The following is a 27829-nucleotide window of genomic DNA, read 5'->3' as shown; positions in this document are numbered from 1 at the left end:
GTGTATTAACCAGTATCAGGACTTTAAGGAGGAGATGAACGGGTTTTTGACCGTTCTGTTTTTGGGGAGGAGTCCAGGGCCCTGGAACGGAAGGCAGTGTAGTGACTATGGACAGGTTAAGGATGAGATCCTCTCCCGGGAGGTTCCTTCCAGTCTGGACTCCTTAATAGCCTCAGGTATTCGCATAAGCACGGTTTGATTGCCGCCGAATGGAAAGGATGATCACTGCCACCTGCCGGTCCGCCGGCTCGGATGCTGAGCCTATGCAGTGGGGGGTATCCGCATTGAACGGAGAATCACCAATCGCCCTGTCTCTACTGCGGCTCCGCTGGTCATTTTGTCACAGCATGTCCAGTGAATCAGTAAGAGGAGGGCTACTGGTGAGCGTTTACTCAGGCCTCTCCTTCTGGATGCACTACCTTCCGGTCCATCTCCGCTGGCCCGGTTCATCTGCTTTCAGTGCCTTGATAGACTCTGGGGCGGAGGGCAACGAGACCTGGGCTAACATGACAAGTTAGAGCTTTAGATGGTAGTTCTAAGATTGTGAGACGCTGCTTTTAACCCTCACTGGTAATCATAGCGATTTTTCGTTCACCTTTTACACCTGTTGTTTTGGGTCATCCCTGGCTAGTGCGCCATAACCCTTCTATTAATTGGTCTAGTAATGATCCCTTGTCATGTGACCTGTTTAATGTCTGCTATCCCTCCTGTTTCCTCTGTCTCTTCTTCACAGGAGGAGCCTGGCGATTTGACCAAACGGTGTTCAGTCTCCAAGGCCAGACACCGGTAATGACTGTAATTGACTTCCGGGAACTATCCCCCGGGTAGATTATATGTCGGCTCCCGAAGTCCGAGGATTATTTGTCGGTTTGACACTCCCGCCGGATCAGAAGAAGGAGCGCCCCGTGGATTATGACATAACAGTAAGAATCCAAGCCTTCGAGATCCCAGGGAGCCAGGTTTTTCACCAAATTGGACCTTCCTACCATCTCGTTGACGGCACTGTTGTAAGCTCCAGTCTTTGCACTAGTTAAACGTCCTGAAGACATGCTGAACATTTTTGTTTTCGTTTACATGGACGATATCCTGAAATGTTCAGATAGTCCCTCCTGCCTTTGGAGAACTGTCTTTATGATGGAATGCAATGCCGCCTCTGTCCCTTTTCTCGGTTCCAAGATTTCCGCTGAGGGCATTAAGATGGATCCCGCAAGGTCCACATTGTGTCCTAAGATCGTCGTTTCAGATTTGGTCAGGTGGAGTCACATGGCTAAGAGCTTTAAGCGTTTCCGCCCAGGGAGCTTTTGATCTTCTTAAGAATCGTTTTACATCCGCAATTCTTGTTACACCTGACATCTCTAGTCAGTTTGTTGTTGATGGCAGGTGACGGCAAGGTCCAGATAGAACGTAACTTGATGTTGGATGGTCATCCGCTTAAGAATGGCGACAGTGGTTGGAGGGGGGTTTCCTTTGTCGTTTGGACTGACCATAGGAACCTGAGTACATCCGTTCAGCCAAAACTTAATGCGCGTTAGAGTTTGATAGTCCGGGCACCAAGCCTGATGCTTTATCTCGTCTCTTCAGTTCTTCTGAGGTCTCCACCGACCCCGAGGGATTCTCCCTGTGTTGTGTTGACTGTCTGGGGAAAGGTAAAGCAAGCACACATCCTCGCCGCGAGCTTGTCCTAGGAACCTTCTGTTCGTTCCTCCCCGTTCCTACTCGTCCGGCCGTTCTTCAGTGGGCCCAAAGTTAGCCGGCCACCCCGGCGTTCGGGTACGTGGCAGCTTCCATTCGCCAGCGTTTCCATGGAAACGCGCGTCGATTTGTCGCCGCTTGTTCGGTCTGCGCGCAGACTAAATCTGGGAACTCTCCTCCTGCCGGCCGTCTGCGTGTTTTCCCATCTCGACCGTGGTCTCAAAGATCACCGGACTGCCTTCATCAGCGGGGAAGACAGTTATTCTTACGGTTGTCGATAGATTCTCTAAGGCGGCTCATTTCATTCCTCTCGATAAGCTCCCTTCTGCTAAGGAGACGGCTCAGATCATTATCGAGAATGTTTTCCGAATTCATGGCCTTCCGTCTGTCGTTTCCGACAGACAGTTCACTCAGGAGTTTTGCCGTTTGACAGAGGCTTTCATCCCCAGTCTAACGGTCAAGCCGAACGGGCCAATCAGACTGTTGATTTTCAGTCTTTCTTTTCGTAACCCTGCGTCTTGGTCAGAACAGCTCCCCTGGGCAGAGTACGCCCACAACTCGCTTCCTCGTCTGCTACCGGTCTATCCCTTTCAGAGTAGCCTCGGGTACCAGCCTCCGCTGTTCTCATCTCAGCTCGCCGAGTCCTGCGTCCCTCCGCTCAGGCTTTTGTCCAGCGTTGCGAGCGCACCTGGAAGGGGGTCAGGTCGGCACTTTGCCGTAATAGGCGCAGAAGAACAAGCGTAGGACCAAGAGTCCTAGATATTGTTGCGGTCAGAGAGTATGGCTCTCCACTCAGAACCTTCCCTTAAAACAGTTTCTCGCAAGTTGGCCCCGCGGTTCATTGGTCCACCGTATTTTCAGGTCATTAAGCAGTGCGACTTCTTCTCCCGCGCCATCTTCGTCGCGTCTCACCCGGTCTTCCATGTCTCCTGTGTTAACGCGCCCGCTGTCCCTCCCCCCCCATCCTTGTCGAGGGCGCACCCATCTACAGGGTTCGTAAGATTTTGGACATGTGCTCGGGGTCGTGGTCATCAGTACCTAGTGGATTGGGAGGGGTACGGTCCTGAGGAGAGGAGTTGGGTTCCCTCTCGGGACGTGCTGGACCGTTCGCTGATCGATGATTTCCTCCGTTGCCGCCAGGTTTCTCTCGAGTGCGCCAGGAGGCGCTCGGTGAGTGGGGGGGGGTACTGTCATGTCTTGTTATGTCTGTTCCTGTCCTTTCTCTTCACTCTGTCTCTCTCTGCTGGTCTTTTTAGGGTCTCTCATTCTTCAGCTGTTCTACATCTCCCTAACTAGCTCTTTCACTCCTTCCCACCTGTTCTCTTCCCCTCTGATTAGGTCTCTATTTCTCTCTCTGTTCCTGCTACTTTCAGTGTCTGATTCTTGTTTGTGTTTTTGATGCCAGAAGCAAGCTTCCACCTTGTCCTATCCTGTCGGAGTCCGCCTGGCAGGTGCATCCTGCATTATACTAATGTTCTTTTTGTTCCATTGACTTTGCCATTCCTGTTTTTCATTAAAGAACTCTGTTTTCTGTTAAAACCGCTTTTGGGTCTTCAATCAGTACATAACAGCACAGACATGTACTGCTGCAGCGAAGATAGCACATGTTTGAAGTTGGTGAAGGAGATAAAAGTCTCCAACTTCAGGGATTTCCTTCCAGTCACAGGCAGCAGAGTACTGAACGAAAGGCGCCAAATGAGGTGTTGGCTTTAGGGATGATCAGTGATCCTGCTGGAGGCCCGGATGGGTGTTGCCATTGTGACCAGTGAACTGAGATAAGGCGGAGCTTTACCTAGTATGGACTTGTAGATGAGAGCCAGTGGGTCTGGAGAATATGTCGCGAGGGCCAGCCGACTAGAGCATACAAGTCGCAGTTGTGGGTGGTATAAGGTGCTTTAGTGACAAAACGGATGGCACTGTGATAAACTGCATCCAGTTTGCTGAGTAGAGTGTTGGAGGCAATTTTGTAGATGACATCAAGTCGAGGATCGGTAGGATAGTCAGTTTTACTAGGGTAACCGTGAGTGAAGGAGGCGGAATAGAAAGCCGACTCTTGATTTGATTTTCGATTGGAGATGTTTGATATTGTTTACAGTCTAGCCAGACACCTAGGTACTTATAGGTGTCCACATATTCAAGGTCGGAACCATGAATGCGGGTGCAGGCAGCCGGTTGAAAAGCATGCATTTGGTTTTAAGTTTAAAGCAGTTGAGGCCACGGAAGGAGTGTTGTATGACATTGAAGCTCGTTTGGAGGTTAGATAGCACAGTGTCCAAGGACGGGCCGGAAGTATATAGAATGGTGTCGTCTGCGTAGAGGTGGATCAGGGAATCTGCAGCAAGAACAACATCATTGATATATACAGAGAAAAGAGTCGGCCCGAGAATTGAACCCTGTGGCACCCCCATAGAGACTGCCAGAGGACCGGACAGCATGCCCTCCGATTTGACACACTGAACTCTGTATGCAAAGTAATTGGTGAACCAGGCAAGGCAGTCATCCGAAAAACCGAGTCTACTGAGTCTGCCAATAAGAATATGGTGATTGACAGAGTCGAAAGCCTTGGCAAGGTAAATGAAGACGGCTGCACAGTACTGTCTTTTATCGATGGTGGTTATGATGTCGTTTAGTACCTTGAGTGTGGCTGAGGTGCACCCGTGACCGGCTCGGAAACCAGATTGCACAGCGGAGAAGGTACGGTGGGATTCGAGATGGTCAGTGACCTGTTTGTTGACTTGGCTTTCGAAGACCTTAGATAGGCAGGGCAGGATGGATTTAGGTCTGAAATAGTTTGGGTCCAGGGTGTCTCCCCCTTTGAAGAGGGGGATGACTGCGGCAGCTTTCCAATCCTTGGGGATCTCAGACAATATGAAAGAGAGGTTGAACAGGCTGGTAATAGGGGTTGCGACAATGGCGGCGGATAGTTTCAGAAATAGAGGGTCCAGATTGTCAAGCCCAGCTGATTTGTACGGGTCCAGGTTTTGCAGCTCTTTCAGAACATCTGCTATTTGGATTTGGGTAAAGGAGAACCTGGAAGGGCTTGGGCGAGAAGCTGCGGTGGGGGCGGAGCTGTTGGCTGAGGTTGGAGTAGCCAGGCGGAAGGCATGGCCAGCCGTTGAGAAATGCTTGTTGAAGTTTTCGATAATCATGGATTTATCGGTGGTGACCGTGTTACCTAGCCTCAGTGCAGTGGGCAGCTGGGAGGAGGTGCTCTTGTTCTCCATGGACTTCACAGTGTCCCAGAACTTTTTGGAGTTGGAGCTACAGGATGCACACTTCTGCCTGAAGAAGCTGGCCTTAGCTTTCCTGACTGACTGCGTGTATTGGTTCCTGACTTCCCTGAACAGTTGCATATCGCGGGGACCATTCGATGCTATTGCAGTCCGCCACAGGATGTTTTTGTGCTGGTCGAGGGCAGTCAGGTCTGGAGTGAACCAAGGGCTGTATCTATTCTTGGTTCTGCCTTTTTTGAACGGAGCATGCTTATCTAAAATGGTGAGGAAGTTACTTTTAAAGAATGACCAGGCATCCTCAACTGACGGGATGAGGTCAATGTCCTTCCAGGATACCCGGGCCAGGTGGATTAGAAAGGCCTGCTCACAGAAGTGTTTTAGGGAGCGTTTGACAGTGATGAGGGGTGGTCGTTTGACTGCGGCTCCGTAGCGGATACAGGCAATGAGGCAGTGATCGCTGAGATCCTGGTTGAAGACAGCGGAGGTGTATCTGGAGGGCCAGTTGGTCAGGATGACGTCTATGAGGGTGCCCTTGTTTACAGAGTTAGGGTTGTACCTGGTGGGTTCCTTGATGATTTGTGTGAGATTGAGGGCATCTAGCTTAGATTGTAGGACTGCCGGGGTGTTAAGCATATCCCAGTTTAGGTCACCTAAAAGAACAAACTCTGAAGCTAGATGGGGGACGATCAATTCACAAATGGTGTTCAGGGCACAGCTGGGAGCTGAGGGGGGTCGGTAGCAGGAGGCAACAGTGAGAGACTTATTTCTGGAGAGAGTAATTTTCAAAATTAGTAGTTCGAACTGTTTGGGTATGGACCTGGAAAGTATGACATTACTTTGCAGGCTATCTCTGCAGTAGACTGCAACTCCTCCCCCTTTGGCAGTTCTATCTTGACGGAAGATGTTATAGTTGGGTATGGAAATCTCAGAATTTTTGGTGGCCTTCCTGAGCCAGGACTCAGACACGGCAAGGACATCAGGGTTAGCAGAGTGTGCTAAAGCATTGAGTAAAACAAACTTAGGGAGGAGGCTTCTGATTTTGACATGCATGAAACCAAGGCTTTTTCGGTCATAGAAGTCAACAAATGAGGGTGCCTGGGGACATGCAGGGCCTGGGTTTACCTCCACATCACCCGCGGAACAGAGAAGGAGTAGTATGAGGGTGCGGCTAAAGGCTATCAAAACTGGTCGCCTAGAGCATTGGGGACAGAGAATAAGAGGAGCAGGTTTCTGGGCATGGTAGAATACATTCAGGGCATAATGCGCAGACAGGGGTATGGTGGGGTGCGGGTACAGCGGAGGTAAGCCCAGGCACTGGGTGATGATGAGAGAGGTTGTGTCTCTGGACATGCTAGTTGTAATGGGTGAGGTCACCGCATGTGTGGGAGGTGGGACAAAGGAGGTATCAGGGGTATGAAGAGTGGAACTAGGCGCTCCATTGTGAACTAAAACAATGATAACTAACCTGAACAACAGTATACAAGGCATATTGACATTTGAGAGAGACATACAGCGAGGCATACAGTAATCACAGGTGTTGAATTGGGAAAGCTAGCTAAAACAGTAGGTGAGACAACAACAGCTAATCAGCTAGCACAACAACAGCAGGTAAAATGGCGTTGACTAGGCAACGGGGCCGACAGATAAAACATAAACAAGCAGAATGAAGTACCGTGATTAATGGACAGTCCAGCGTGCATCAGCTGTGTAGCCAAGTGATCAGTGTCCAGGGGACAGGGAAGCTGGATTAGTGAGTGTTATCCAGGTAAAAAAAAAAAAAAAACTAACAATGACTAAATAGCTTGTAGCTAGTTAGCTGGTTAGCTTCTAGAGGTTCTTGAGTGTGTTCTAAAAATTAAAAATAATAGCGATTCCGTATCACATTGGGTGAGGCAGGTTACCGGAAGGTATAAACAAATTAAAAATCGAAAAGAGATAAGAGAGTAAATATGGGTCCAGTGAGTGTTTGGGACGAGGCGATTCAGACGGTTAGCAGGCCTGTGCTAACAAGCTAACAGTTAGTAGGCCGGGGCTAAACAAGGTAGCAGTTAGCGGACCGGGGCTAAACAAGCTGGCAGTTAGCAGGCCAAAATGGCAAGCAAGGAGATAGCAAGAGCTAGAGAGTTAGCCTTTGGGGGACGTCGCGATGGGGTGAGTCTGTTTATTCCTCTTCATGCGGTGACATCGATAGACCGGTCGTGGGTCCGGGTATTGTAGCCCAGGAGTATGCTACGGTGGTAGGTATTGTAGCCCAGGAGTATGCTTCGGTGGTAGCACAGGTGCTCTGGCAGGGCTAGCTTCAGGCTAAGTGGGTGGGAACGCTAGCCAGCAGTAATCGTCCGGGGTTGCGGTTTAGCTAAATAACTAGTTGTGAAGATCCAGCTGAAAGATGTTCCGTTTGCGGTGGGAATCCGGGGATAAAAAATAAATAGGTCCGTTATGCTCTGGTTAGAGTCGCGTTGTTCGAACTGGCGAGAGCTTTCCGAGCTAAAGGTTAGCTGATTACCGGTTAGCTGAAGACCGCTAGCATAGCTGGTAGTTAGCTGGCAACTTCAGTTGAGGGGTTCCGGTTCCGAAGTAAATATAAATACTTTAGGAAAATAGCTACATTGGGTGAGGCGGGTTGCAGGAGAGTATTTGGAAGCTGAGGTTTAGCAAAATGTTTTAAAAGATATGCGAAGAAAAAATATGTATAAACGAAAAAAGACGAAATATACACGGGACAAGGGACACGACACGTCTTACTGCTACGCCATCTTGTGGAGGTAGGCGGATAATTACAATTTAGCAGATTAACACTGGAGTGATAAATGATCAGATGGTCATGTGCAGGTAGAGATACTGGTGTGCAAAAGAGCAGAGATGTAAATAAATAAAAACAGTGTGGGGATGAGGTAGGTAAAAAAACAAAATACTGCTGTATATATAGTATATGTTGAAGGAGTGTCCTCATACTGCTGTATATATAGTATATGTTGAAGGAGTGTCCTCATACTGCTGTATATATAGTATATGTTGAAGGGGTGTCCTCATACTGCTGTATATATAGTATATGTTGAAGGAGTGTCCTCATACTGCTGTATATATAGTATATGTTGAAGGGGTGTCCTCATACTGCTGTATATATAGTGGATGAAGGGGTGTCCTCATACTGCTGTATATATAGTATATGTTGAAGGGGTGTCCTCATACTGCTGTATATATAGTATATGTTGAAGGGGTGTCCTCATACTGCTGTATATATAGTATATGTTGAAGGGGTGTCCTCATACTGCTGTATATATAGTATATGTTGAAGGGGTGTCCTCATACTGCTGTATATATAGTATATGTTGAAGGGGTGTCCTCATACTGCTGTATATATAGTATATGTTGAAGGGGTGTCCTCATACTGCTGTATATATAGTATATGTTGAAGGGGTGCCCACATACTGCTGTATATATAGTATATGTTGAAGGGGTGTCCTCATACTGCTGTATATATAGTGGATGAAGGAGTGTCCTCATACTGCTGTATATATAGTATATGTTGAAGGGGTGTCCTCATACTGCTGTATATATAGTGGATGAAGGAGTGTCCTCATACTGCTGTATATATAGTGTATGAAGGGGTGTCCTCATACTGCTGTATATATAGTGTATGAAGGGGTGTCCTCATACTGCTGTATATATAGTGTATGAAGGGGTGTCCTCATACTGCTGTATATATAGTGTATGTTGAAGGGGTGTCCTCATACTGCTGTATATATAGTATATGTTGAAGGGGTGTCCTCATACTGCTGTATATATAGTATATGTTGAAGGGGTGTCCTCATACTGCTGTATATATAGTATATGTTGAAGGGGTGCCCACATACTGCTGCATATAAATATATAGTATATGTTGAAGGGGTGTCCACATACTGCTGTATATATAGTATATTTTGAAGGGGTGTCTACATACTGCTGTATATACAGTGGGGCAAAAAAGTATTTAGTCAGCCACCAATTGTGCAAGTTCTCCCACTTAAAAAGATGAGAGAGGCCTGTAATTTTCATCATAGGTACACTTCAACTATGACAGACAAAATAAGAGAAAAAAATCCAGAAAATCACATTGTATGATTTTTTTATGGATTTATTTGCAAATTATGGTCGAAAATAAGTATTTGGTCATCTACAAACAAGCAAGATTTCTGGCTCTCACAGACCTGTAACTTCTTCTTTAAGAGGTTCCTCTGTCCACTCGTTACCTGTATTAATGGCACCTGTTTGAACAAACAAAAACAAACTTAGACAAAAACAGAGCAAGTGTGATGTCATTCATGTTTGTGGAAATGTTTGCATTGTGGAAATGTTTGTGGAAATGTTTGCAAATGTTGTATTGTTTTTGTCTAACCTCCCATATAGTTATTTAGGGTTTTGTTGTGTGTGTCAAACGGTAGTCAAGCATCGATGATCATGTCACCAGAATAAGACCCTCGATATTTATTGTAAAAGAGCATTAAGATCTCAGTGCACTTTCACCACCCTGTGAAGTTCTTCATAACTTATTTCATGTGTGGCTTAATAAACTGCATGGTTTCCCGTGTCGTAATAGGAGGACCACACACCATGTCATCGCGTAACTCCAAGTTTACTTTGCTTTGATGGTTATTATATTCATATTTGCTCATAAAGGCGTTTACACCACTATTTCTCGCATAATTAATATATGTGTTATTGTTCTGTCCTGCAGTCCCCTCGGTGGTCCCAGCTAACGTCAGCGGAGGGAACGGCCGCAGGCATGAACTGGTCATCTCCTGGGAGGTAAAGGCCTGTTTTCACCTCATAGTCTTAAACCACCCTGTCCAACATTAACCACACTCCACAACAACACTGTCCGAGCAAACACACTTCAGCAAGCCATGACATTCACCATCTCAAATGGTTCTGAAATCATTTCTGTAGTTAGAAACAGATAAGCATTCCTGCAACATTATTTTATTGAAATATAATTTGATCTCAGAGATTAAGCTAATTGATTGCACCCAAATTGGCCATTTTAATTTTAATTTAGTTCATATAATATCCAACACATAAAGTCCCCAACATGCAGTAAAATGTTGTCTAACAATGAGTAAGATGTGGAATCCAAAGCCACCAACGGAACCCACACCGCACGCCTAAAAAAATAAAAACTGGAGCTGCAACATCTAGTGGTCAGAACATAACAGAATGTAGGATGGGACATACAGTATACAGTTGAGGTAGGAAGTTTACATACACTTAGGTTGGAGTCAATAAAACTTGTTTTTCCACCACTCCACACATTTCTTTTTAACAAACTATAGTTTTGGCAAGTCGGTTAGGACATCTACTTTGTGCATGACACAAGTCATTTTTCCAACCATTGTTTAGAGACAGATTATTTCACTTATAATTCACTGCATCACAATTCCAGTGGGTCAGAAGTTCACATTCACTAAATTGACTTTTAAACAGTTTGGAAAATTCAAGAAAATGATTTAATGGCTTCAGAAGCTTCTGATAGGCTAATTGACATCATTTGAGTCATTTGGAGGTGTACCTGTGGATGTATTTCAAGGCCTACCTTCAAACGCAGTGCCTCTTTGCTTGACATCATGGGAAAATCAAAAGAAATCAGCCAAGACCCCAGATAAAAATTGTAGACCTCTACAAGTCTGGTTCATCCTTGGAAGCAATTTCCAAACACCTGAAGGTACCACGTTCATCTGTACAAACAATAGTACGCAAGTATAAACACCATGGGACCACGCAGCCGTCATACCGCTCAGGAAGGAGACGCGCTCTGTCTCCTAGGGATGAACGTACTTTGGTGCGAAAAGTGCAAATCAATCCCAGAACAACAGCAAAGGACCTTGTGAAGATGCTGGAGGAAACCAGTACAAAAGTATCTATATCCACAGTAAAACAAGTCCTATATTGACGTAACCTGAAAGGCCTCTCTGCAAGGAAGCAGCCACTGCTCCAAAACCACCATAAAAAAGCCAGACTACGGTTTGCAACTTCACATGGGGACAAAAATCATACTTTTTGGAGAAATGTCCTCTTGTCTGTTGAAAATTAAAAGGGGAGGCTTGCAAGCCGAATAACACCATCCTAACCGTGAAGCACGGGGGCGGCAGCATCATGTTGTGGGGGTGCTTTGCTGCAGGAGGGACTGGGGCACTTTACAAAATAGATGGCTTCATGAGGTAGGAAAGTATGTGGATATATTGAAGCAACATCTCAAGACATTTAAAGCTTGGTCGCAAATGGGTCTTCCAAATGGACAATGACCCCAAGTAAACTTCCAAAGTTGTAGCAAAATGGCTTAAGGACAACAAAGTCAAGGTATTGGAATGGCCATCACAAAGCCCTGACTTCAATCCTATAGAAAATTTGTGGGCAGAACTGAAAAAGCGTGTGCGAGCAAGAAGGCCTACAAACCTGACTCAGTTACACCAGCTCTGTCAGGAGAAATGGGCCAAAATTCACCCAACTTATTGTGGGAAGCTTGTCGAAGGCTACCCAAAACGTTTGACCCAAGTTAAACAATTTAAAGGCTATGCTAACAAATACTAATTGAGTGTATGTAAACTTCTGACCCACTGGGAATATTATGAAAGAAATAAAAGATGAAATAAATCATTCTCTCTACTAATATTCTGACATTTCACATTCTTAAAATAAGGTGGTGATCCTAACTGATCTAAGACGGAGAATTTCTACTAGGATTAAATATAAAAAATTGTGAACAACTGAGTTTAAATATATTTTGCTTAGGTGTATGTTATCTTTCGACTTCAACTGTACCAAACAACTTCAATGACTAATTTCTCTGAACAGGGAAAAAACATCACTAATTTCACGGAGAATACAGGATGAAGAAATAATACTCCAAGAAGCCCCGTACTGTTAGACCTCGAGAACTGATACTTTGTATTCATTGTTGGGGTCCGTGGAGGGCTTTTTACCCTTTCTTTAGATTCCTATTTCATTGTTAGAAAACAGTTTGATCCAAATTAGATGCTAGGTTCTATATTTTTTTTATATTCTATGAATTCCTATAAAATGGATGCAATCAGTTAGCTCATTTGTAAAAAAAAAAAAATTAACATTTATTTAACATTCAGTTAAGAATAAATAAAAGGCCTCCTGTGGGGACGGGGGCTGGGGGCTGGGATTAAACATAAATTAAATATAGGACAAAACACACATCACAACAAGAAACACAACACTACATAAAGAGAGACCTAAGACAAAAACACAGCATGGCAGCAACATAACAAGGCAACAACTTGGTAGCAACGCAACATGGCAGCAGCACAACATGGTAGCAACACAACATTGTACTAACATTATTGTGCACAGACAACAGCACAAAGGGCAAGAAGGTAGAGACAACATTATATCACGCAAAGCAGCCACAACTGTCAGTAAGAGTGTCCATGATTGAGTCTTTTAATGAACAAATTGAGATAAAACTGTCCAGTTTGAGTGTTTGTTGCAGCTTGTTCCAGTCGCTAGCTGCAGTGAACTGAAAAGAGGAGCGATCCAGGGATGTGTTCACTTTGGGGACATTTAACAGAATGTGACTGGCAGAACGGGTGTTGTATGTTGGGGATGGGGGCTGCAGTAGATATCTCAGGTAGGGGGGAGTGAGGCCCAAGAGGGTTTTATAAATAAGCATAAACCAGTGAGTCTTGCGACGGGTATACAGAGATGACCAGTTTACAGAACAGTATTAAGTGCAGTGATGTGTCCTATAAGGAGCACTGGTGGCAAATCTGATGGCTGAATGCTAAAGAACATCTAGCCGCTCGACAGCACCCTTACCTGCTGGTCTATAAATTACATCTCCCTAATCTAGCATGGGTAGGATGGTCATCTGAATCAGGGTTAGTTTGGCAGCTGGGGTGAAAGAGAAATGATTATGACAGAGGAAACCAAGTCTAGGTGTAACTTTAGCCTGCAGCTTTGATATGTGCTGAGAGAAGGACAGTGTACCGTCCTGCCATACTCCCAAGTACTTGTATGAGGTGACTACCTCAACCTCTTAACCCTCAGAGGTAGTAATCACACCTGTGGGGAGAGGGGCATTCTTCTTACCACACCACATGACCTTCGTTTTGGAGGTGTTCAGACCAAGGTTAAGGGCAGAGAAAGCTTGTTGGACACTAAGAAAGATTTGTTGTAGAGCATTCGGGAAGGGGCCATATGAGTATACAGTAAGTCTGTATCATCTTCATTTACAGGGGCTTGCGAAAGTTTTCTCCCCCATGACATTTTTCCTATTTTGTTGCCTTACAACCTGGAATTGAAATTGATTTTGGGGGGTTTGTATCATTTGACATGCCTACCACTTTGAAGATGCAAAATATTTGTTATTGTGAAACAAACAAGAAATAAGACTATTCACCCCCCCAAAGTCAATACTTTGTAGAGCCACCATTTTTCAGCAATTACAGTTGTCTTGTGGGGTATGTCTCTATAAGCTTGGCACATCTAGTCACTGTGATTGTTTTCTCCATTCTTCAAGGCAAAACTGCTCCAGTGTCACGCCTTGGTCTTAGTATTTTGTGTTTTAGTTTATTAGTTAGTCAGGCCAGGGTGTGACATGGGTTTATTGTTTGTTGTATTCGTAGTGGGGTTTTTTAGTTATTGGGATTGTAGCTGATTAGGGGTGTGTGTTACTTAGGTTTGGCTGCCTGAGGCGGTTCTCAATCAGAGTCAGGTGATTCTCGTTGTCTCTGATTGGGAACCGTATTTAGGTAGCCTGGGTTTCGCTTTGTATTTCGTGGGTGATTGTTCCTGTCTCTGTGTTAGTTTCACCAGTCAGGCTGTAATAGGTTTCACGTTCCGTTTGTTGTTTTGTATTTATTAGTTATTCATGTATAGTTTGTTTGTTTGTTTCACTAATAAACATGAGTAACCTACACGCTGCATTTCGGTCCGACTTTCTTGCGACAAACGAAGAACGCCGTTACATCCAGCTCCTTCAAGTTGGATGGGTTCCGCTGGTGTACAGCAATCTGTACGTCATAGCACAGATTCTCAATCGGCTTGAGGTCTGGGCTTTGACTAGGCCATTTCAAGACATTTAAATGTTTCCCCTTAAACCACTCAAGTGTTACTTTAGCAGTATGCTTAGGGTCATTGTCCTGCTGGAAGGTGAACCTCTGTCCCAGTCTCAAATCTCTTGAAGACTGAAACAGGTTTCCGTCAAGAATTTCCCTGTATTTTGCACCATCCATCATTCCTTCAATTCTGACCAGTTTCCCTTCCAATGAAAAACAGGTGATGTCCTCAGGGTGATGAGAGGTGTTGGTTTTGTGCCAGACATAGCATTTTCCTTGATGGTCAAAAATATCAGTTTTATTGAACTAATGGAACTTCTGAAGGTTATTGGTTGCACCAGATCTTATTTAGTGGTTTCATGGCAAAGGGGGTGAACAGATATACATGCACCACTTTTATTTATTTGTAAAAAATTTAAAAAAATTCTGAAGCTACTGGTACCCATATCCTGAAGCTACTGGTACACACATCATGATGCTACTGGTACCCACATTCTGAAGCTACTGGTACTCACATCTTGAAGGCTGACTTTTTACTCTACTCTAAAGTCTATTGAGACATTGAAAAAAAAGTGGTTTGATAAGAGTATGATTTGCCTCAGTGTCCCAACGCGGTTGTCAGCGGCATTCTCTCAGAACCACCATATCTCTAAATTACAGTTTTGGCTCTGGCTGCTCCCAGATGAATTTACACTGTCAAACTTCAGTCCAGAAACCCCAGCGTGATGGAGAGGACTGGAGACTGATAATCATGTAAAGGGCTCTGTGTGTCATTCATTAGGTACCTCTCACCGTTGCTGGGGAATTCTTGTCAGATATTTCAACTTCATTAAGTGGAGTTGATGGACGATGCGTGTTGGTTCCTAAGCATGTCAGGAATGAGTGTGTCTAAGGAGTGTATGCACCTCCTACATGTGTGATCTTATGTAATGTGTGGTTAATGAGCATTCGTTTACAGTCAGTCCCACTCATTATGAATGAGGAGTGTAAGGCTTCTTTCTCCAGTGGAAGATATCCTGTAATGACATTGTATTGGAGAACATAGTGATCTGACATCCTCAAGGACACAGCAACATACAGTACCGAAGAATAACCTCACAACAGATTGCATATGAATGTCAATCCAACATAATATATGCTTCTGCCATACTGTATGGCTTAATGGCATACATTAATGTGGCGGCAGGGTAGCCTAGTGGTTAGAGCTTTGGACTAGTAACCGCAAGGTTGTGAGTTCAAACCCCCAAGCTGACAAGGTACAAATCTGTCATTCTGCCCCTGAACAGGCAGTTAACCCACTGTTCCCAGGCCATCATTGAAAATAAGAATGTGTTCTTAACTGACTTGCCTGGTTAAATAAAGGTAAAATTAAATATCAAAACAGTCGCTACAGTATATCTTCCTTTTACTATGTTAAATGCTTTGGAAAAGCGTTTATAAATAATCATTGATTAGATTCATCTATGGTTCAATGTACAGTTGTTTACAAAGTAATGGTCAGTAGGGATTTAGTTAATACATTAGTCAGTTTCGGGTTGATATTTAGCTGTTATTTAGTGAAAAGTGGTACCATCTCAGACCAGACTATGTCCTATCAAGTGGTAGTTAGTGATGTTTCTGAGGACTTGTTACGACAACATTATTGGAAGCTGTTAGATGTTTGTTAACATCTGTTTGTATTGTTGTTTGCAGACTGTGTTTTTGTTTGTTTTTAGTTAGTGTGTGGTGCCTGTGTTTTTGTTTGTTTTTAGTTAGTGTGTGGTGTCTGTGTTTTTGTTAGTTTTTAGTTAGTGTGTGGTGCCTGTGTTTTTGTTTGTTTTTAGTTAGTGTCTGTGTATCTGTGTTTTTGTTAGTTTTTAGTTAGTGTGTGGTGCCTGTGTTTTTGTTTGTTTTTAGTTAGTGTGTGGTGCCTGTGTTTTTGTTTGTTTTTAGTTAGTGTGTGGTGCCTGTGTTTTTGTTTGTTTTTAGTTAGTGTGTGGTGCCTGTGTTTTTGTTTGTTTTTAGTTAGTGTGTGGTGCCTGTGTTTTTGTTAGTTTTTAGTTAGTGTGTGGTGCCTGTGTTTTTGTTTGTTTTTAGTTCGTGTGTGGTGCCTGTGTTTTTGTTAGTTTTTAGTTAGTGTGTGGTGCCTGTGTTTTTGTTAGTTTTTAGTTAGTGTGTGATGCCTGTGTTTTTGTTTGTTTTTAGTTAGTGTGTGGTGCCTGTGTTTTTGTTTGTTTTTAGTTAGTGTGTGTTGTGCCTGTGTTTTTGTTTGTTTTTAGTTAGTGTGTGGTGCCTGTGTGCCTGTGTTTTTGTTAGTTTTTAGTTAGTGTGTGGTGCCTGTGTTTTTGTTTGTTTTTAGTTAGTGTGTGGTGCCTGTGTTTTTGTTTGTTTTTAGTTAGTGTGTGGTGCCTGTGTTTTTGTTTGTTTTTAGTTAGTGTGTGGTGCCTGTGTTTTTGTTTGTTTTTAGTTAGTGTGTGGTGCCTGTGTTTTTGTTTGTTTTTAGTTAGTGTGTGGTGCCTGTGTTTTTGTTTGTTTTTAGTTAGTGTGTGGTGTCTGTGTTTTTGTTAGTTTTTAGTTAGTGTGTGGTGCCTGTGTTTTTGTTTGTTTTTAGTTAGTGTGTGGTGTCTGTGTTTTTGTTGGTTTTTAGTTAGTGTGTTGTGCCTGTTTTTTTGTTTGTTTTTAGTTAGTGTGTGGTGCCTGTGTTTTTGTTTGTTTTTAGTTAGTGTGTGGTGTCTGTGTTTTTGTTAGTTTTTAGTTAGTGTGTGGTGCCTGTGTTTTTGTTTGTTTTTAGTTAGTGTGTGGTGCCTGTGTTTTTGTTTGTTTTTAGTTAGTGTGTGGTGCCTGTGTTTTTGTTAGTTTTTAGTTAGTGTGTGGTGCCTGTGTTTTTGTTTGTTTTTAGTTAGTGTGTGGTGCCTGTGTTTTTGTTTGTTTTTAGTTAGTGTGTTGTGCCTGTGTTTTTGTTTGTTTTTAATTAGTGTGTGGTGTCTGTGTTTTTGTTAGTTTTTAGTTAGTGTGTGGTGCCTGTGTGCCTGTGTTTTTGTTAGTTTTTAGTTAGTGTGTGGTGCCTGTGTTTTTGTTAGTTTTTAGTTAGTGTGTGGTGCCTGTGTTTTTGTTTGTTTTTAGTTAGTGTGTGGTGCCTGTGTTTTTGTTTGTTTTTAGTTAGTGTGTTGTGCCTGTGTTTTTGTTAGTTTTTAGTTGGTGTGTGTTGTGCCTGTGTTTTTGTTTGTTTTTAGTTAGTGTGTGATGCCTGTGTGCCTGTGTTTTTGTTCGTTTTTAGTTAGTGTGTGTTGTGCCTGTGTTTTTGTTTGTTTTTAGTTAGTGTGTGGTGCCTGTGTGCCTGTGTTTTTGTTAGTTTTTAGTTAGTGTGTGTTGTGCCTGTGTTTTTGTTTGTTTTTAGTTAGTGTGTGGTGCCTGTGTGCCTGTGTTTTTGTTAGTTTTTAGTTAGTGTGTGGTGCCTGTGTTTTTGTTTGTTTTTAGTTAGTGTGTGGTGCCTGTGTTTTTGTTTGTTTTTAGTTAGTGTGTGGTGCCTGTGTTTTTGTTAGTTTTTAGTTAGTGTGTGGTGCCTGTGTTTTTGTTTGTTTTTAGTTAGTGTGTGGTGCCTGTGTTTTTGTTAGTTTTTAGTTAGTGTGTTGTGCCTGTGTTTTTGTTTGTTTTTAGTTAGTGTGTGGTGCCTGTGTTTTTGTTAGTTTTTAGTTAGTGTGTGGTGCCTGTGTTTTTGTTTGTTTTTAGTTAGTGTGTGGTGCCTGTGTTTTTGTTAGTTTTTAGTTAGTGTGTGGTGCCTGTGTTTTTGTTTGTTTTTAGTTAGTGTGTGGTGCCTGTGTTTTTGTTTGTTTTTAGTTAGTGTGTGGTGCCTGTGTTTTTGTTTGTTTTTAGTTAGTGTGTGGTGCCTATGTTTTTGTTTGTTTTTAGTTAGTGTGTGGTGCCTGTGTTTTTGTTTGTTTTTAGTTAGTGTGTGGTGCCTGTGTTTTTGTTTGCTTTTAGTTGGTGTGTGGTGCCTGTGTTTTATGTCTTATCTGCAGTGGAATGACTGATTGTGAGGTCGTCATCTCCATAGAGAGGAGTAATGATTATTAACTTTGTCTCCATCCAATCCCCCATAAAGCCATGCAGGGATGTTTAGGAACATCTGCTTTCCCTTCATCAATCTCCCTCCATGTTACCGCTACATTAGGGTGGAATGTTTGTCAGCCGAGAGAGCACCTTTGGCTCTATCTGAAGAGTGGTGGGGATAGAGACGGGCTGCGTCTGAAATGGAACCCTATTCACTATATAGTGGTCTACCTTTGACCAAGTCATTTTTAAAAGTACTGCACTATATATGAATTAGTGTGCCATTTGGGACACAGATTTGTGATTGTGTGAGGAAATGAGGCATTGTCAAGTGTAGAAAGCTGTAGGACATGAAATGAGGGCAGTTGAAGGTAAGTGTGGAGTGAGGGAACAGATGTTGTCAGTGATGTCTATTCTTATGAAGAACATTATACAGGTCTATGAAGTACATTATACAGGTCTATGAAGTACATTATACAGGTCTATGAAGTACATTATGAAGTACATTATACAGGTCTATGAAGTACATTATGAAGTACATTATGCAGGTCTATGAAGTACATTATGCAGGTCTGTGAAGTACAAAATACAGGTCTATGAAGTACATTATACAGGTCTATGAAGTACATTATACAGGTCTATGAAGTACATTATGAAGTACATTATGCAGGTCTATGAAGTTCATTATGCAGGTCTATGAAGTACATTATGAAGTACATTATACAGGTCTATGAAGTACATTATGAAGTACATTATGCAGGTCTATGAAGTACATTATACAGGTCTATGAAGTACATTATGAAGTACATTATACAGGTCTATGAAGTTCATTATACAGGTCTATGAAGAACATTATACAGGTCTATGAAGTACATTATACAGGTCTATGAAGTACATTATACAGGTCTATGAAGAACATTATCAAGTACATTATACAGGTCTATGAAGTTCATTATGTAGGTCTATGAAGAACATTATGTAGGTCTATGAAGTACATTATGAAGTACATTATACAGGTCTATGAAGTACATTATACAGGTATATGAAGTTCATTATACAGGTCTATGAAGTTCATTATACAGGTCTATGAAGTACATTACACAGGTCTATGAAGGTCATTATACAGGTCTATGAAGTTCATTATACAGGTCTATGAAGTACATTATAAAGGTCTATGAAGTACATTATAAAGGTCTATGAAGTTCATTATACAGGTCTATGAAGTTCATTATACAGGTCTATGAAGTACATTATAAAGGTCTATGAAGTACATTATAAAGGTCTATGAAGTACATTATACAGGTCTATGAAGTGCATTATGTAGGTCTATGACATTCATTATACAGGTCTATGAAGTTCATTATACAGGTCTATGAAGTTCATTATGCAGGTCTATGAAGTTCATTATGCAGGTCTATGAAGTACATTATGCAGGTCTATGAAGTACATTATACAGGTCTATGACATTCATTATACAGTTCTATGAAGTTCATTATGCAGGTCTATGAAGTTCCTTATTCAGGTCTATGAAGTTCATTATGCAGGTCTATGAAGTTCATTATGAAGTTCATTATGCAGGTATATCAAGTTCATTATGCAGGTCTATGAAGTTCATTATGCAGGTCTATGAAGTTCATTATACAGGTATATGAAGTTCATTATGCAGGTCTATGAAGTACATTATACAGGTCTATGAAGTTCATTATACAGGTCTATGAAGTTCATTATGCAGGTCTATGAAGTTCATTATGAAGTACATTATACAGGTCTATGAAGTTCATTATGCAGGTCTATGAAGTTCATTATGAAGTTCATTATGCAGGTATATGAAGTTCATTATGCAGGTCTATGAAGTTCATTATGAAGTTCATTATGCAGGTCTATGAAGTTCATTATGAAGTACATTATACAGGTCTATGAAGTTCATTATGCAGGTCTATGAAGTTCATTATGAAGTTCATTATGCAGGTCTATGAAGTTCATTATACAGGTCTATGAAGTTCATTATGCAGGTCTATGAAGTTCATTATGCAGGTCTATGAAGTTCATTATGCAGGTCTATGAAGTTCATTATGCAGGTCTATGAAGTTCATTATACAGGTCTATGAAGTTCATTATACAGGTCTATGAAGTTCATTATGCAGGTCTATGAAGTTCATTATACAGGTCTATGAAGTTCATTATACAGGTCTATGAAGTTCATTATACAGGTCTATGAAGTTCATTATGCAGGTCTATGAAGTTCATTATGCAGGTCTATGAAGTTCATTATGCAGGTCTATGAAGTTCATTATACAGGTCTATGAAGTTCATTATACAGGTATATGAAGTTCATTATACAGGTCTATGAAGTTCATTATGCAGGTCTATGAAGTTCATTATGCAGGTCTATGAAGTTCATTATGCAGGTCTATGAAGTTCATTATACAGGTCTATTAAGTTCATTATACAGGTATATGAAGTTCATTATACAGGTATATGAAGTTCATTATACAGGTATATGAAGTTCATTATGCAGGTCTATGAAGTTCATTATACAGGTATATGAAGTTCATTATGCAGGTCTATGAAGTTCATTATACAGGTATATGAAGTTCATTATGCAGGTCTATGAAGTTCATTATACAGGTATATGAAGTTCATTATACAGGTATATGAAGTTCATTATGCAGGTCTATGAAGTTCATTATACAGGTCTATGAAGTTCATTATGCAGGTCTATGAAGTTCATTATACAGGTCTATGAAGTTCATTATACAGGTATATGAAGTTCATTATGCAGGTCTATGAAGTTCATTATACAGGTATATGAAGTTCATTATGCAGGTCTATGAAGTTCATTATGAAGTACATTATACAGGTCTATGAAGTACGTTATACAGGTCTATGAAGTTCATTATGCAGGTCTATGAAGTTCATTATACAGGTCTATGAAGTACATTATACAGGTCTATGAAGTACATTATGCAGGTCTATGAAGTTCATTATGCAGGTCTATGAAGTTCATTATACAGGTCTATGAAGTTCATTATACAGGTCTATGAAGTTCATTATGCAGGTCTATGAAGTTCATTATACAGGTCTATGAAGTTCATTATACAGGTATATGAAGTTCATTATGCAGGACTATTAAGTTCATTATGCAGGTCTATGAAGTTCATTATGAAGTACATTATACAGGTCTATGAAGTACGTTATACAGGTCTATGAAGTTCATTATGCAGGTCTATGAAGTTCATTATACAGGTCTATGAAGTACATTATACAGGTCTATGAAGTACATTATGCAGGTCTATGAAGTTCATTATACAGGTCTATGAAGTTCATTATACAGGTCTATGAAGTTCATTATACAGGTCTATGAAGTTCATTATACAGGTCTATGAAGTTCATTATACAGGTCTATGAAGTTCATTATACAGTTCTATGAAGTACATTATGAAGTACATTATACAGGTATATGAAGTTCATTATGCAGGTCTATGAAGTTCATTATGCAGGTCTATGAAGTTCATTATGCAGGTCTATGAAGTTCATTATGCAGGTCTATGAAGTTCATTATGCAGGTGTGTGAAGTACATTATGAAGGTCTATGAAGTACATTATACAGGTCTATGAAGTTCATTATGCAGGTCTATGAAGTTCATTATGCAGGTCTATGAAGTACATTATACAGGTCTATGAAGTACATTATGCAGGTGTGTGAAGTACATTATACAGGTCTATGAAGTTCATTATGAAGTACATTATACAGGTCTATGAAGTACATTATGCAGGTCTATGAAGTACATTATGCAGGTCTATGAAGTTCATTATGAAGTTCATTATGCAGGTCTATGAAGTTCATTATGCAGGTCTATGAAGTTCATTATGCAGGTCTATGAAGTTCATTATGCAGGTCTATGAAGTACATTATGCAGGTGTGTGAAGTACATTATACAGGTCTATGAAGTTCATTATACAGGTCTATGAAGTACAGTTGTCTCTAACTGTCTCTAACCACTTTTCCATTCACATTTCTTTTTAATACATCAGGACAGCTGACAATTTTATAATTGCTGACAAATCCTTTATAATGCAAGAAATGGCAGTGGAAACGTGCAAATATTGATAATCCGATTCCGAAAACTTGAATATCCCCGAAGAGGTAATTCATCTTGCAGCAGTCATAAAGCATATCGCATCTAAAAATGTACAATAAATAGCAGAGGATATTTACAAACTAATAGGCAGGGTAAGTGCTGTTTCACAGTGCAAGTGCTAATGCCAGACAAAATTGATTCACTGTTTAATGAATTTTCACACCAGAAAAGTGAGGCAAGCAAAAAGAAAAATGTCATAACAATAATAATGAAGTATTAACAGCACTTTACCACATTGTCCTAGACACTTCTGCAGGTTCAAGACCTAATGCTTCAAGAGTTGTATGATTCCATGAGAAAACCTACACTATTTTTCTTTGAAATGTTACAACATTGTTATAACCATGATAAATTAAATAACGGGAAGTATAATGTAGAATCGTCTGGAAATGGCAATGAAGGCCAATGTTCTGTGGTCAGAGGCAATAGCACAATCACCTGCTGCTTCTTACTGTTCAACAGCACGGTCTGTTTCGTCCTGTTATTTGTTGTTTATTCTGGTCTCTAGGATGATTGTTTATTTATAAGATCTATTGGAGCCCTCGTCATGAACTGCTTTCCTTCTTGCTTACACACTGGGTATATTGGCCGGACATTTTGGAATTGTTGTTTGAGCCTCACAACCCCCCCTGGAACATCTGGACATCCACAATGGACTCACACATCTGGGAATGACACTGTGATTGCTGAGTAATACCCTTGAAAGCAACTATCTGCTTGTGTTATGGATTGTCTTCTTGGAAAAGCTCTGAACCACATGTAAAAATGTTCTCATAACGAATGTGTTGGACTGCTTTCTGTTCTTCTTTAGACATTTTTCTTTTGGCATACGAACACCTCGGTTTCTCTGATTCAACACAATTGATGGTCGCTCTGGCCTTTGTACTGACAATGGCAGCACTCCTTTTTACATTTTCTGTTTTTGGTTTCCGAGAATGTACAGATCATCACGTGTCTGGCAAGTGAAGGATTCATTAAGCATTACCAGCATGGAGGATTCATTAAGCAGTACCAGCGTGAAGGATTCATTAAGCAGTACCAGCATGGAGGATTCATTAAGCAGTACCAGCATGGAGGATTCATTAAGCAGTACCAGCAAGGAGGATTCATTAAGCAGTACCAGCATGGAGGATTCATTAAGCAGTACCAGCATGGAGGATTCATTAAGCAGTACCAGCGTGGCGGATTCATTAAGCAGTACCAGCGTGGAGGATTCATTAAGCAGTACCAGCATGGAGGATTCATTAAGCAGTACCAACATGGAGGATTCATTAAGCAGTACCAGCGTGGAGGATTCATTAAGCAGTACCAGCGTGGCGGATTCATTAAGCAGTACCAGCATGAAGGATTCATTAAGCAGTACCAGCATGGAGGATTCATTAAGCAGTACCAGCATGGAGGATTCATTAAGCAGTACCAGCGTGGAGGATTCATTAAGCAGTACCAGCGTGGAGGATTCATTAAGCAGTACCAGCATGGAGGATTCATTAAGCAGTACCAGCATGGAGGATTCATTAAGCAGTACCAGCATTGAGGATTCATTAAGCAGTAACAGCATGGAGGATTCATTAAGCAGTACCAGCATGGAGGATTCATTAAGCAGTACCAGCATTGAGGATTCATTAAGCAGTAACAGCATGGAGGATTCATTAAGCAGTAGCAGCATAAAGGATTCATTAAGCAGTACCAGCATGGAGGATTCATTAAGCAGTACCTGTTCCTTGTCAAGGCCTTTTCTGCCGAAGTCATGTCAACTTCTGTATCAATGATGTTGAATTGTTGTGCAATTTCTTCTGCAGGCTAAATGTACCTGTGTTCCTTTCCACTTCAGGCGCTCAAACTGACCAATTACAGAGTTGCAACAGGATGCACACGCTTTTTCAAAAGCCTCTTTCAGCGCTGGTTGTTTGGTGGCTGTTTCACGTGGTCGTGTCATCGTGCCTCACTTCTTCACACGCTTCTCATTGGATTCTTCCATCTTCTCCCAAGTTAGGGCTGTTCCCTGAAGCCCCAAGTTTACAAGGGAATGAACTATCTCGGCAGGGTTGGCCCAGCCAGGCCATAAGCATGTCAAAGTTCAGTTGAACAAACAGGAGTGTGTGGTATGCCTGAACATAGGCATATGTGGTTCAGTGGTCTGTGGCCCACCATCAGTTTTGAATGATGAAGATTGACTTGTTGAGAGAGACATCATCTTCACTGTAGTTCTCTCCTCTGAGGATGCTGAGATGTTTAATGTATGTCGAGGGGGGCTGGATGGCTGGAAACACAAGGTCCTTGACAGTGACATGAACTTTCCCATCATAGAATGAACTAGTTTGAGATGCTGAGATGTCTGAAATCAACATGGTACAAGTCCACTGATGTGGTCATCGTGGTCGGTAGCTGCAAGAACTGTCCCACACACAGGAGCAATGCTTGGATGTCTGCCTCATTTACAGGTCCCTATATGCTGACCAGGTTCTCCGACAGGGATGATTGCCTTATCATCCACACATAACATTTCACAGTCCTTCTGTCACATACAGGCAAACTGTTTAACTTCTTGGAACTCCCCATCCCGGATCCGGGTTTGTGACTAAAGCCTCAGGCTCATTAGCATAACGCAACGTTAACGATTTCTGAAAATCGCAAATAAAATGAAAATAATGCGTCTGCTCTCAAGCTTAGCCTTTTCTTAACAACACTGTCATCTCAGATTTTCAAAATATGCTTTTGAACCATAGAAATTGACTAATTTGTGTAAGAGTATGCAAAGCTAGCATAGCATTTTGAGTAGCATTTAGCACGCAACATTTTCACAAAAACCAGATAACAAAATAAATAAAATCATTTACCTTTGAAGAGCTTCTGATGTTTTCAATGAGGAGACTCTCAGTTACATACCAAATGCGCAGTTTTTCCTGAAAGCGTCTGTGTGTAGGAGAAATCGTTCCGTTTTCTACATTGCGTCTGGCTACCGAAACAAACCGAAAATTCAGTCACCTACAACGTAAAACTTTTTCCGGATTAACTACATAATATCGACCGAAACATGGCAAACGTTGTTTGGAATCAATCCTCAAGGTGTTTTTTCACATATCTCTTCATTGATATGCAGTTCGTGGAAGCTTGCTTTCCTCTCTGTATCGCATGGAAAAATACTGGCAGGTGACTTTTGCGCACCAATTTCGGCGCAGGACACCGGGCGGACACCTGGTAAATGTGGTCTCTTATGGTCAATCTTCCAATGATCTGCCTACAAATACGTCACAATGCTGCAGACACCTTGGGGAAACGACAGAAAGGGCAGGCTCATTCCTCTCACATTCACAGCCATATAAGGAGACAATGGAAAACAGAGCCTCAAAAATCCTGTTCATTTCCTGGATGCCGTCTCATCTTGGTTTTGCCTGAAGCTCACGTTCTAGGGCACGCACAGAAAATATCTCGGTAGTTCTGGACACGTCAGAGTGTTTTCTTTCGAATGCTATCAATTATATGCATAGTCGAGCATCTTTTTGTGACAAAATATCTTGTTTAAAACGGGAACGTTTTTCATCCAAAAATGAAATAGCGCCCCCAGAGCATCAACAGGTTAATGTAGGTCCACTGTACTGCAACAAACTTTGAGTCTTGATGTCCCTTATCATCCAAGACTGGACCATGAACTTGAGGTCAAACCTTCCTGTGTTCTGGAGAGCAAACATGGTCCATGGATTCTTGGGTGTAAACTGCAGTCTTAGCCACTGTATTGATGGGAATTTAGTTTCTGGTGGAAGCCGCTTCTCCACTGTGTCACGCATGTTCTCAGCTGACATAGCAAAAGGTAAGTACAAGTACTCCCCATGTCTGCGATCGTTGACCTGAGCTGTGTATTCGTTGAAATATGTCTGTACTTCATCCTAAAAGTGCTAGAATGAGGATTGTGGTTTACCATTCAGCTTCCTTAAATCCAGGATCAGGTCTGGGTCATCACCATCAAGGAGGAACAAGGATACTCACTGGGTCATCACCATCAAGGAGGAACAAGGATACTCTCTGGGTCATCACCATCAAGAAGGGACAAGGATACTCTCCGGGTCATCACCATCAAGAAGGGACAAGGATACTCTCCGGGTCATCACCATCAAGGAGGGACAAGGATACTCTCTGGGTCATCGCCATCAAGGAGGGACAAGGATACTCACCGGGTCATCACCATCAAGGAGGAACAAGGATTCTCTCTGGGTCATCACCATCAAGGAGGAACAAGGATACTCACCGGGTCATCACCATCAAGAAGGGACAAGGATACTCTCTGGGTCATCACCATCAAGGAGGAACAAGGATACTCACCGGGTCATCACCATCAAGAAGGGACAAGGATACTCTCCGGGTCATCACCATCAAGGAGGGACAAGGATACTATCTGGGTCATCGCCATCAAGGAGGGACAAGGATACTCTATGGGTCATAACCATCAAGGAGGTACAAGGATACTCTCTGGGTCATCACCATCAAGGAGGAACAAGGATACTCTCTGTGTCATAACCATCAGTGAGGGACAAGGATACTCTCTGGGTCATAACCATCAAGGAGGTACAAGGATACTCTCTGGGTCATAACCATCAAGGAGGTACAAGGATACTATCTGGGTCATAACCATCAAGGAGGTACAAGGATACTCTCTCATCAAGTAGGCCCTGTTCATCATCGTTTGCTGAACTCTTGTCTTCTGTCAGAAAACGATACATTCATCGCAATTATTAGGAAATGGAAGACATACAAGACCACTCATAATCTCCCTTGATCTGGGGCTCCACGCAACATCTCACCCCGTGGGGTCAAAATGATCACGAGAACGGTGAGCAAAAATCCCAGAACCACACGGGGGGACCTAGTGAATGACCTGCAGAGAGCTGGGACCAAAGTAACAAAGCCTACCATCAGTAACAGACTACGCCGCCAGGGACTCAAATCCTGCAGTGCCAGACGTGTCCCCCTGCTTAAGCCAGTACATGTCCATGCCCGTCTGAAGTTTGCTAGAGAGCATTTGGATGATCCAGAAGAAGATTGTGAGAATGTCATATGGTCAGATGAAACCAAAATAGAACTTTTTGGTAAAAACTCAACTCGTCATGTTTGGAGGACAAAGATGCTGAGTTGCATCCAAAGAACACCATACCTACTGTGAAGCATGGGGGTGGAAACATCATGCTTTGGGGCTGTTTATATGAAAAGGGACCAGGGCGACTGATCCGTGTAAAGGAAAGAATGAATGGGGCCATGTATCGTGAGATTTTGAGTGAAAACCTCCTTCCATCAGCAAGGGCATTGAAGATGAAACTGGGCTGGGTCTTTCAGCATGACAATGATCCCAAACACACCACCCGGGCAACGAAGGAGTGGCTTCGTAAGAAGCATTTCAAAGTCCTGGAGTGGCCTAGCCAGTTTCCAGATCTCAACCCCATAGAAAATCTTTGGAGGGAGTTTGTGTTGTCCAGCAACAGCCCCAAAACATTACTGCTCTAGAGGAGATCTGCATGGAGGAATGGGACAAAATACCAGCAACAGTGTGTGAAAACCTTGTGAAGACTTACAGAAAACGTTTGACCTCTGTCATTGCCAACAAAGGGTATATAACAAAGTTTTGAGATAAACTTTATATGTCATTGACCAAATACTTATTTTCCACCATCATTTGCAAATA

At 42.2% G+C, this 27829-nt stretch overlaps 1 protein-coding gene across 1 annotated transcript in view; it reads left to right on the top strand.

The window, feature by feature from the left end:
- LOC135553261 (contactin-5-like) overlaps positions 1–27829 on the top strand; it is a 447274-nt gene that overhangs the window by 312976 nt on the left and 106469 nt on the right. The window contains exon 15 of the mRNA XM_064985436.1: positions 9643–9713. Within this exon, the coding sequence (XP_064841508.1) occupies positions 9643–9713 (71 nt within the window). The remainder of the gene's footprint in view (positions 1–9642; positions 9714–27829) is intronic.

Source organism: Oncorhynchus masou, chromosome 13 (assembly GCF_036934945.1).
Source record: "Oncorhynchus masou masou isolate Uvic2021 chromosome 13, UVic_Omas_1.1, whole genome shotgun sequence".
In the NCBI taxonomy this organism is placed as follows: Eukaryota; Metazoa; Chordata; class Actinopteri; order Salmoniformes; family Salmonidae; genus Oncorhynchus; species Oncorhynchus masou.
This window is presented reverse-complemented; position numbering and strand designations above follow the sequence as displayed.